General features: G+C 40.1%; 1 protein-coding gene across 1 annotated transcript; it reads right to left on the bottom strand.

Moving 5' to 3' along the window:
* Positions 1-1,908: 1,908 nt before the first annotated feature.
* Positions 1,909-2,559, bottom strand: LOC115217830. The gene has a single exon (XM_029787513.1). It carries the CDS (start codon positions 2,557-2,559, stop codon positions 1,909-1,911), a length of 651 nt encoding a protein of 216 aa, XP_029643373.1.
* Positions 2,560-12,771: the final 10,212 nt, after the last annotated feature.

Genomic DNA, 12,771 nt, shown 5'->3' with positions numbered 1-12,771 from the left:
CAAGACTACACGCTTGCGCACGCACATATTCACTCACATATATATATATACAAGTATATATGTATGCATGTGTGAGAGCTCACATATACACATACACACACATATATATATTTCTTTACTGCCCACAAGGGGCTAAACATAGAGGGGACAGACAAAGGGATTAAGTCGATTACATCGACCCCAGGGCGTAACTGGTACTTTATTTATCGACCCCGAAAGGATGAAAGGCAAAGTCGACCTCGGCGGAATTTGAACTCAGAACGTAACGGCAGACGAAATACGGCTACGCATTTCGCCCGGCGTGCTAACGTTTCTGCCAGCTCGCCGCCTTAGAGAGAGAGAGTGATCGGATTGACAGATAAATCGATTGATCGATCGACAGATACGTAGATAGACATGGCGGCCTATTAGCAGAGCCAATGGACTGTTGAACAAATTGTCTTCATACACACACACATATACGCGGATGCATACACACACATTTACGTGTTTGATCCTCCTCCTTTTCATCCGTTTTTCATGCTGGCTTGGGTTGGACGCGTCGCTACAGTGCGAGTCAGTCCTTATTTAGAAATAATGCCCTCTTCGACGGGTTGGGGGCCAAGTCATGATTAAGAGCTCCATTTTTGTAACCTTAGGCAGCCACAAATCTTCAGTAGCCCTTCAAATGCTTAGAACCCTCCTGATAATCCTTGTTGTCCTTAAGAGACAAACTTTCTGAAGAAGATCTATAGGACATTCTATTCCAATCTCCTTCAGCCATTTGTCTGTATCTTGGCATACTGTTCCCAAAACCAATTATTCTAGGTACGACCTTTACTGTTCGCATGCTCCAAATTCTTCCTATTACAAATTTTAAGGGATTGTATATATATATATATTTTTTTTTTTTTTTTGCTTTTCTTCCTCTTTCTTTACGATCCTGGGATCAAACGGGCATGATGGGTCGATTACTAAGCAACTTCGCTTTTCCTTATCTATAATTGTTATGTCCGGTCTATTGTTTTCTAACTTCTTGTCCGTTTGAACAGGAAAGTCCCACAAAAATCTTACATTTCTCCGACTTCAGTACTCTTTCGACTCGATGATTGTACGATGTTGTTTCTAGCTTCAAATCCCCATTTCTGGCACAGTTTCCAGTGTGTAAAACTTTTACAACCTGGTCATGCCTCTATTTCTTATATTCTTCCTGCGCCAACTTGGATCATTCTGTCACAATGTGTGCAACTGTCTCGTTCCAAGTTCCACAAGTTGTATATTTCACTGGTACATTCTCTCCATATACATTTTTCCTCAAGTTATTTGCTTTTATTGCTTGATCTTAAGCTGCAACAGTTAGGCTCCCTATTTCTTTTTTTTAATTGTCCATTTTTTAACCAAGCCCAAGATTTTGTTCCATATACGTCTTCAGTAGATCTCCATGATTGGCCATGCAGAGGTTTCTCTTCGATCTGTCTGACGTGCTCTCTTTGTATTTCATTTTTGTCCTTTTCTCCTACTAGCAGTATCGGCCGGCGTTGCTCGGGTTTGTTTCGACCCTTTAGAATTGGAATTTTCGAAAAGTAAAACTTTTGCATTATGTAGCTTGTTATTCTCTTTACGTGAACCTTTTTCTGGTTGAAATACACCGAAAAATGGCGACAGAAAAAAAGCACCTTTTTGATGTAAATAATTTTTGGTGTTAACATGGTTCGATTTGAATTTTTTCTTCTACGGAAGGAAGAGCAAGCCTTCTTCTGTCATACTCTCAATTTTGGTCAACTTGCACCGCAGGGTCTCGGAGGAGATAGTGTTAGTTGAAGGCTACCAAACCTGCCATACACAGACAACCTCAGCTTTATATAGAGAGAGATTACGCGCTTCATCACCTGTTCTTTATTCAGTCTTTAGTAGTTTTTCTATGCTGCTCTATAAATACTCTACTAAACTTTTCCTTCCTATCTGTACACATTCTTCTATTACTATTAAGCCTCTTCCAGCCTGGTCTCTTCTCAAAGACAGCCGGTTGATGTCAGCTTTCGGATGGTGGGCTCCGTACATTGTCAACAATTTTCTAGTTTTTCTGTCAAGTTCCTTTATATTGATTTGGTCCAGTTTATAATTCCAACTCCATATCTGAATAAGGGTACTGCTCTTCAATTTATGGCTTTCAATAAGACTTTTGGAATTCAGCTTTGACTGCAATAATTTTCTTCCTCTCCTTGTGTGCTCCCTGCTGGTAATTTGTTTCGTTTCTTCATTTTTTATTTCGTCTGCTTCCAGTATTCCCAAGTACTTATACCACTGCCCTTTCTCAACCGCTCCCATTGTTTGCCCGTTTAGCATTTCAATTTCCTGGCTTCTTTTAGATCTTCCTCGTTTCATTTTCAATGTAGCACACTTTTCTATCCCAAATTCCATACCTACATCATTCGAAAAAACGTGAATAGTACGTACAAGACTTTCAAGACCTTTCTTATTTTTCGCATAAACCTTTATATCATCCATGAAAAGGAGATAATTTATCTGACCATTTCCTTTTCCCAAATCGTAAGCAACTTTAACTTTTCGTAGTATCATAGTGACCGGTGTAATGGCCAATATGAATAGCATCACCTTCGTATATTCTGCGTTTGATCTTCATTTTTCCGAGTTTTTGTTTTCCTCCGTCGAATTCAGTATTCCAATGTTTCATCCTTTCATAAAGTATTTTCTCCACGTTTTATGCTATTTCAAACATTCTCTTTACTCTCTCTTTACTCTTTTACTTGTTTCAGTCATTTGACTGCGGCCATGCTGGAGCACCGCCTTTAGTCGAGCAAATCGACCCCGGGACTTATTCTTTGTAAGCCCAGTACTTAATCTATCGGTCTCTTTTGCCGAACCGCTAAGTTACGAGGACGTAAACACACCAGCATCGGTTGTCAAGCAATGCTAGGGGGACAAACACAGACACACAAACATACACATATATACGACGGGCTTCTTTCAGTTTCCGTCTACCAAATCTACTCACAAGGCTTTGGCCGGCCCGAAGCTATAGTAGAAGACACTTGCCCAAGATGCCACGCAGTGGGACTGAACCCGGAACCATGTGGTTGGTAAGCAAGCTACTTACCACACAGCCACTCCTATTATTATTATTATTATTATTATTATTATTATTATTATTATTATTAAGGCGGCGAGCAGGCAGAATCGTTAGCACGCCAGACAAAGTACTTAGCGGCGTTTCGTCCGTCTTTACATTCTGATTTCAAATACTGCCGAGGTCAACTTTGCCTTTCATCCTTTCGATGTCGATAAAATAAGTACCAGTTGAGCACTGGCACTGGGGCTGATGTAATCGACTTAGCCCCTCCCCTGAAATATTTGGGCTTATGTCAAAATTTGAAACCATCATCATCATCATTATTATTATAATTATTATTATTATTTTCTCCTCTTTATCACAGGTTTTGTTGGAGCGCCTGGAGCCTTGCATGCGTAGCGGGTTTACTACCTGCAGCCTACGGTACCAAGCTGTTCGTTCTTTTCAGCTATCTGATATTTTCCTGATCATTCTGGCCATGCCATGGAGGCAAACCTTTTGTAACAGTTCTACTGGGCACTCTATTCCAATTTCCTTTATATTCCTCTTGACGCTTTCTGATACTGTTCCCAAAGACTCAACAATAATTGGCACTATCTTTACCTTCCTCATTTTCCATACCCGGGCTATTTCGTACTTAAGAGGCTTGTATCTATCTTTTCGCCTTCCTTCTTGACTGTTCGTGGGTCAAAGGGGCATGCAACATCAACTATATAACATATATAGTGCACCTTGTCCACCAGTACTAGGTCCGGTCTGTTATGCTCTAGCGCCTAATCTACTTGGACTGGGAAATCCCAGAGGATTTTGTTAGTCTCCATCACACTATGCGGTTTGTGCTCATATCACGTCTTGCCTCTCTCTAGCCCCCACTTTTCGCAGTTTCCAATGTAGCCATTTCGCCATCTGATCGTGTTCCCACAACTTGTAGCAGTTTTTGGCAAGTCTAGGGCATTCGTTCGTGATATGGGCAATGGTTTCATCCACTCTATAGCAGATGCGGCAATACACCTAGGTTGTAAGGTATTTCTAAAGATTCCAAATGTTTTTTCAGGTTGGGTGGATTGAACCAATGCTCCGATGACAATAGGGACAACACTTGCTCATTCCTAAGGTCGACCCTCCAATTCGTGGTTAAAGCTAGATCTTGCGCTGCCAGCTCTCCGTCTCTTTTGTGTGTGTGTGTGTGGGGGGGGGAGGGGTCCTTTCATTAGCCAATCCCATCTATTTTTTTCCAGCAACTTCTGTTGTGGCTTCATGGAATTGATTGTGTATTCCCTTCTTGCATAATTCTTCTTCATATCCTTTTTTTACTTCTTCCTTTGTTTTTCCTTTTTGCTCTGCTCTCAATATTCCCTCGTTCCTAACTGTTACCAGCAAGGTTTCCTTACTTTGGGCTATGTATCTCATTAAGGCTCTTGAGTTCAACACATATGCAGTCTTCCACACTTATTCTCTTCATATATAGGTGATCAGTGTCTGTACGTGGATGATGGGACTCGTGCATAATTAGGAGCTTTCTTGACTTCCTGTCTTTCTCTTTTAGCCCCTCCTCTGTTCATTTCAGGATTCCAGCGCCATACCAAAATTCTGCGACTGCGCGCAAGTTTATTGCCGAAAGTATGCTTCTGGCAATCAGCTTTGAAGCCAATATTTTTCTCACTCGCCACAGGTATTCACTTTTTGTCTTTTCCTTCATGTCGTGGTGTTTGATTCCATCTACCTCAAGTATTTCCTGGTATTTATAGCTGGATTGAGGTTATTATTATTATCATTATTATTATTATTATTATTAATTATTATTATCTTGTAACATATTGGTACAACAATCATCATCATCATTGTTTAGATTTTGGCTGGATGCCTTTCCTGTTAACAACCGTTGCCATTTTCCAAGTAAGGAAATATTTCTCCATAACTAGATATATGTAAGGGGGTACCCAAAAGAAACTGGAATTTTGCGATATTATTCTCTTCACCTAGTTCTACATGTTTACACTTTTATCGTCTTCAAGGTATTTTCCATTTGAAGCAATGCATCGGTCCAGTCGTGTTTTCCACTGTTGGAAGCAATACTAGAACTCTTGCAAAGTGATACCTTTTAACGCCTCCGTCATACTAATCTTCACCTCTTCCACATCTGCAAAAACGTAACACCAGCTTTCATCACCGCTGATGGCCTTCGACAATATGTTCCGGGTCAACTTCCAACTGTTCTTTCAGTTCACGACAATGCATTCAGTCACGACTGCTTTTAAACTTCGGTGAGCAAGCGTGGCACAAATTTTGCTGCAATTCTTGTCATTCGCAATTCCTCGCTCAAAATTCGTTGGCAGGAGCTGCAGGACACACCAGCCATATCAACAAGTTCGTCAATTGTTCGGTAACGGTCCTGGAAAGATCGGTTCATGAATTTTTATGATGTTTTCATTTGTTCGGGTGGTCGACGGTTGCCCTGAACGAGATTGGTTTTCAGGCGACAGGTAACCATTCCTAAAGCGTGTGGAGACACATGGCCTAGTGGTTAGAGCATCGGACTCGCGGTCGAGGGATCGCGGGTTCGAATCTCAGACCGGACGATGTGTGTGTTTATGAGTGAAAAACCTAAGCTCCTCGCGGCTCTGGCAGAAGGTAATGGCGAACTTATGCTGACTCTTTCGCCACAACTTTCTCTCACTCTTTCCTCCTGCATCTTGAAGCTCACCTGCAATGAACCTATACGCCAAGAAACCGGGAAACAGGCCCTTATGATCCAGGCATGGCTCGAGAAGGAACAAACAAACTACAAAAATTCCTGAAGTGTGGAAACCACTCGTAGATTTGTGTTTTGCTCATGACAGCGTCCTTGTAAGCTGTTAGAAGCATGTTAGAAGCTGTTAGAAGCATGACAACTCTTTCATCCGCAGTTTTTCCCAGCAGAAAACGGAATTTCACGGAAGCACGCTGTTCCTTCGTTTAAACTATCGCAAAAATCGACGAACAAGGGAGAAACACTGCAAAACAAAGACGCACCACGTGGCAGTATGTCCTCACAGGACAACGCCTGTGGGCAGGCTGATGCCTGAGGGTCACATCAGGGTGGCTTCTACCAGCAGAAGCCTGAACTACAACGAGCTTGTCCCACACAAAGCGTTTCCGGTTACTTTTGGGTACCTCCTCGTAATTTCACTCAAGATTAGAAATGGACACTGCTTGCATGACAGGGACACTCATTTACAACTATTACACAAATTCAAGGCAAGGAGATACAAACACCCACACACATACATATATAGTAAAGTTCCTCACTATTAAATGTGTATGTATGTGTATATGTATATGTATATCCACAGACTGCCACTTTGAGTAGCACTGGTCTAAATTATGCAAAAATGAAAATAACACCGACACCTCATTTTAACGGATATATTTACCAAAATTACATAAAAATATCCTGAAAAAACTAAAGAATAAATTTATTCAATAAAATCGCCATTGGCTTCAATGATCTCCTGCAACTCTTCTGGCTGATCTCCTTGTTTAAGTTGGTGAATGCTGCCATAATCCTTGCTTTCAGTTACAAGGAGTTTTGTTGGTTTCTCACTCAACTGCACCCCACACATAATAATCAAGGGGGTTGCAGTCTGGGGAGTTAGGTGGCCAGATCTTAGGGGTGATGTGGTCACAGAAATTGTCTGACAGCCACGACTGGGTTCTGCTACTTGTGTGGCATTGTGCAGAATCTTGTTGCCAGACAGAGGGTCTTCCAGCAGCCACCCTTTTGACTCAGGGCAGCACCACCTCCTCTAGGCACTTTGATGTAGTCCTCCGTGTTGAGTGTGAGGCTGTGTGGAAAGATGAATGGAGGCATAACGTTGCCAACACTAGTGATCACTCCAAACACTATGATGTTGACTGGATGTTTGATATTTATCTCTCTCTGTACATACCTCAGATTGACACCCAAACGTTCTGAAATGTTCATATTAGAGCTTCTGGCATGAATGCTAAGCAGTACAACATGTCATTTCCAAATTTCTGGCAGAGTGAATTGTAGTATGGTGCTGTTTTTCTCACAGACAGTGCTCAACTGACCCTACTATACTGTGTAGTCAACAAAATCAAAAACAAACAATGCACATGCACGAAATTAAAATTGTAAAATGACAACGATTTACCATCACACCCTATATATACACAATGGGCTTCTTTCAGTTTCCATCAACCAAATCCACTCACAAATCTTTGGTCGGCCCAAGGCTATAGTAGAAACACTTGCCCAAGGTGCCATGCAGTGGGACTGAACCCTGAACCATGTGGTTGGGAAGCAAGCTTCTTATCACACAGCCACATTTGTGTGTGTGTGTGTTTGTGTATGTCCTTGTGTTGGTTTCTTTGCCCCCCCCCGCCACTTCCCACTGCTTACCAACTGGTGTTGGTTTGTTTATGTTCCTGTAGTTTAGCGTCAGCAAAAGAGACTGGCACAATAAGTGCCAAGCTTAAAAAAAATACAGATGTCAACTAAAAATTCCTGGAAGCAGTGCCCCAGCATGGCCGCAGTCTAATGACAGAAACAAGTTAAAAGATAAAAGATAACAATAGGTGTAGGAGTGGCTGCGTGGTAAGCAGTTTGTTCCGGGTTCAGTCCCACTGTATGGCACCTTGGGCAAGTGTCTTCTACTATAGCCTCAGGCCGACCAAAGCCTTGTGAGTGGATTTGGTTGATGGAAACTGAAAGAAGCCTGTCGTATATATGTATATATATGTATGTGTGTGTGTATGTCTGTGTGTCTGTGTTTGTTCCCCAACATCGCTTGACAACCGATGCTGGTGTGTTTACGTCCCTGTAACCTAGCGGTTCGGCAAAAGTGACCGATAGAATAAGTACTGTGCTTACAAAGAATAAGTCCTGGGGGGTCGATTTGCTGGTGCTCCAGCATGGCCGCATGGTGCTCCAGCATGGCCGCAGTCATATGACTGAAACAAGTAAAAGAGTATAGAAAGTACAATGAAGTTTGAAAAAAAAAAAAATAGATAATCAAATAATTAAATAAACAAACAAACAAATAAACAGCTTAGTCTGCTGCCTCAGCCAGCAACCAAATAGTAAGTCTGACCCACACAATATAACAGCAAGTGGTCAGATAATGGTTTGACCTACTCTGTGAAAGCAGCCCAGTAACAACCCCACCCCCTGACTATTTTTTAAACCTGATGACCAACATAGTTTTAAGGTTTTATACTTCAGAAAGATAAAAAAAAAAAAAAATTGAAGAAAATAAAAAATAATAAACACTTCAAAAAAAAACAACAACAACCTTGTCTTACAATAAAGACAGGGCTGAATAGCAAGCATATGCTTAAAGCCAATGAGAGGGGAGGAGAGAGAGAGTGGGGGGATGAGGAAAGAAAGGGAGGGGGAGAGAGTGAGGGAGGGGGAGAGAGTGAGGGAAAGGGAGATGGAGAGAAAGATTGACAGATACACAGACAGGCAGACAGACAGACAGATAGACAGACAGACATACAGACAGACATACAGTCAGACACATACAGATGGACATACATACAGACAGACAGACAGACAGACAGACACATACAGATGGACATACATACAGACAGACAGAACACATACAGATGGACATACATACAGTCAGACAGACAGGCAGACAGACAGACATACAGAAAGACACATACAGATGGACATACATACATACATACAGACAGACTGACAGACAGACAGACAGACAGACAGGTAGACAGACAGACATACAGACACATACAGATGGACATACATGCATACATACATACAGACAGACAGAGGAAGGAGATTCATGACAAAACAGTTACTTTATCAGTGGAATAACCAAATTTTTCCTCTTCTGTCAGTTTACAAACTCTCTCTCCCACTTTCTCCCCACCTCTCTCTCTCTCTCTCTCTCTCTCTCTTCTCTCTCTCTCTCTCTGTCTTTGTGTTTAACCTTAACCATTGTATTTTAAAAGTCCTGAAGTTGGGAACAATGTCTTCCAAAATATTAACAGGAGGGTCACAGTTGGATTGTCAAAACATGATAACATAATAAACATTTTATGTTTGTATATTCAGGCACAGAAATGAATGTTTGGTTAAAAAGCCCACATTGCAACCTAGTGGCTTTGGGTTCAATCCTACCGCATGGCACACACACACACATACATACACACACACAAGAGTTACAAAATGGAATAGGTAAGATCCAGGCTAAATGTTTCATGGTGAGTGGAACCTCAGAAGTGGTAAAAATCCAAGCAAGGTGTATACCGCTGGCTACTCTTCAAGCCAAGGATATCTTGATGAAATTAAAGGTTGCATTGTCACAAGGAGGTACATGTTGGTGCATGGAAGAGAACAGCTTGCTTGGATTTTTACCACTTCTGAAGTTCCACTCACTATGAAACATTTGCAGCCCGGATCTGTAACTCTTGTATTCTTATTTGCACACCTGGCAAACCTGGTCGCTTACCGTGGAATATAGAAAGAACTTTTTCCAATTTATCGTATTTTGATGTGAAAAAAATCCTCAACCTTCCATTACAATAAACCACTATTTTCCCTGTAAGTTCTTTTTTAATATTTGCTATGGATTGCAGGAAGCTGACTTTCTTCCTACACCTTGATCCCTGGATTTATATATGTATGTGTGTGTATATATATATATATATATATATGAGCGTCCAATAATACTATATTTGTTCCACGTCCTCGCGTTGTTGTGTTTTTTTGTGCTTTCTTGTTTGGATTAACTTTATATATATATATATATATATAATATATATATATATATATATAATATATATATATATATATATATATATATTATATATATATATGTATGTATGTATGGTGCTCCAGCATGGCCACAGTCAAAATGACAGAAACAGGTAAAAGAGTAAGACATCTTGTTTGATGTTCTTACAACTCTGCCAACCAATCTCTCTTATAACCATCAAAATACTGAAATATCAGATGATGTGTATCTGTCTGTTTACCTCATTTCTCTACCCACACGCCTGACAACCAATACTGGTTTGTTTACGTTCCCGTTTCAGCAAACAAAATTGAAAGAATATGTACCGAGATTGATCTGTTCCACTAAAATCCTTCAAAGCAATGCTCCAGCATGACCCAGTCCAATAACTAAAACAGGTAAAATAAAAAATAAAAGTAAAATGAGGCGAAAAAGTACAATTCAGGAATATAAAAATAATTTAAAAGAAAAATATACAAGTAAATGTAAGGTGAAAAACTGACGATGTAAGTTTAAAGAGTTACTTCCCTTGTTATGTCTCTTCGCGTCAATATTTTGGATTTCGACGTCTTTCAAACTATTTTGTTTTTTATTCCGTGAACATGGTAAAAGAGGTGCAGGAGTGGCTGTGGGGTAAGTAGTTTGCTAACCAACCACATGATTCCAGGTTCAGTCCCATTGCTTGGCACTTTGAGCAAGTGTCTTCTACTGTAGCCTCGAGCCAACCAAAGCCTTGTGAGTGGATTTAGCAGATGGAAACTGAAAGAAGCCTGTCGTATATATGTATATGTATGTGTGTGTGTGTGCGTGTGTGTGTGTCTTTATGTGTCTGTGTTTTTCCCCCCAACATCGCCTGACAACCGATGCTGGTGTGTTTACGTCCCCGTAACTTAGTAGTTCGGCAAAAGAAACCGATAGAATAAGTACTGGGCTTACAAAGAATAATTTTTGGTTATCTCACCCCACCCATTAAAAAATTGGGTTATCTCTCAACGTTTTATGAGAAATATCGGTACTTTTGGTTATCTCCCACAACTAAAAAAAAAATTGTTAACCCCCAATAAAACAAAAGAAAAAAAGGGGGCGAGGAATTAATAAACATGAAATGTGAAAAGATGAAACATCTTATTGAATCTGATAATATTTTTATAGCAAATCATACAAAACTGAAATGATTAATAAACATGCAAGTTGAAAAAAATTAAACGTCATACAGAATCTGATAACATTTTTTATAACAAATCATACCATGCCAAACGTCAACAATGTGTTGAAGTATTGAATCAGAAGGATCTAACTCTTTTAATCCAATGTCTTGTTGCCACATAAGCTAAATTTTTTAGTGGGGATTTTTTAATGGGGATCAGATAACCAGAAAGTACCAATAAATGATGCACTTCTTGTGGGTTTTAGAGTTCAGAATTTAGAATAGATTAATAAATAAAATAATAAATAGCGTACGCGTGGCTGTGTGGTAAGTAGCTTGCTTGCCAACCACATTGTTCCGGGTTCAGTCCCACTCAGTGGCACCTTAGGCAAGTGTCTCCTGCTATAGCCTCAGGCCGACCAAAGCCTTGTGAGTGGATTTGGTAGACGGAAACTGAAAGAAGCTCATCGTATGTATGTATATGGATATGTATGTGTGTGTATATGTTTGTGTGTCTGTATCTGTCCCCCCAACATCGCTTGACAACCAATGGTAGTGTGTTTACGTTGCTGTAACTTAGCGGTTAGGCAAAAGGGACCGATAGAATAAGTACTAGGCTTACAAAGAATAAGTCCAGGGGTCGATTTGCTCAACTAAAGGTGGTGCTCCAGCATGGCCACAGTCAAATATGACTGAAACAAGTAAAAAGAAAAAAAGAGTAAGAGTAAACGTGGTCGTGTGTTAAAAAGCTGGTTTCTCAACCGCATGGTTCTGGGTTCAGTCCCGCTGCGTGGCACCTTCAGCAAGTGTCTTCTACTATAGTCTTGGGCTGAGCAAAGCCTTGTGAGTGGATTTCAGAGATGAAAACTGAAAGAAACCTGTCGTATGTATGCATGTATGTATGCATGTATGCATGCATGTATGTATACATCTATGTGTGCATGCATGTCTGTATGAATGCATGTATGTATGTATACATGTATGTATGTATGCATGTATGTATGCATGTATGTATGCATGTATGTATGCATGTATGTATGTATACATGTATGTATGTATGCATGTATGTATGCATGTATGTATGCATGTATGCATGCATGTATGTATGTATGAATGCATGTATGCATGTATGCATGCATGTCTGTATGAGTGCATGTATTATGCATGTATGTATGTATGTATGTATGTATGTATGCATGCATGTATGTATGTATGTATACATGTATGTATGCATGCATGTCTGTATGAATGCATGTATGAATGCATGTATGCATGTATGCATGTATGCATGTATATATGTATGCATGCATGCATGTATGTATACATGTATGCATGCATGTCTGTATGAGTGCATGTATTATGCATGTATGTATGTATACATCCATGTATGCATGTATGCATGCATGCATGCATGTATTTATGTATATGCATGTGTGTGTACACACATGGATCATCATGATCATCATGATCATGATCATCAACATCATCATCATCATCATCATTTAACATTTGTCTTCCATTTTGGCATAGGCTGGACAATTTTACAGGTGCCATTAAGCTAGAGGACTGTGGCCTGCTTCACTGTCTGCTTTGGCATGGTTTTTAAACGAATGAAACAAGTTAAAATGTAATAGATACAAGAAAATATCTGAGAAGTGTTTAGTAAAGTAAGAATAACATTTTTAATTACTGGTAATTAATTTTTTCTTTGCTGAGTGCATCCTGTTTTGAAAATAGATACATTGCAACCCAGCAAGGTGCTTATTCAGGCATAAAACTCTGCGTCAGAA

The sequence above is a fragment of the Octopus sinensis genome, linkage group LG12, assembly GCF_006345805.1.
Source record: "Octopus sinensis linkage group LG12, ASM634580v1, whole genome shotgun sequence".
Taxonomy (NCBI): Eukaryota; Metazoa; Mollusca; class Cephalopoda; order Octopoda; family Octopodidae; genus Octopus; species Octopus sinensis.
This window is presented reverse-complemented; position numbering and strand designations above follow the sequence as displayed.

Coding starts and splice junctions, on each gene's coding strand:
- LOC115217830 (XM_029787513.1), bottom strand. CDS start 2,559: ATGATACTACGAAAAGTTAAAGTTGCTTACGATTTGGGAAAAGGAAAT.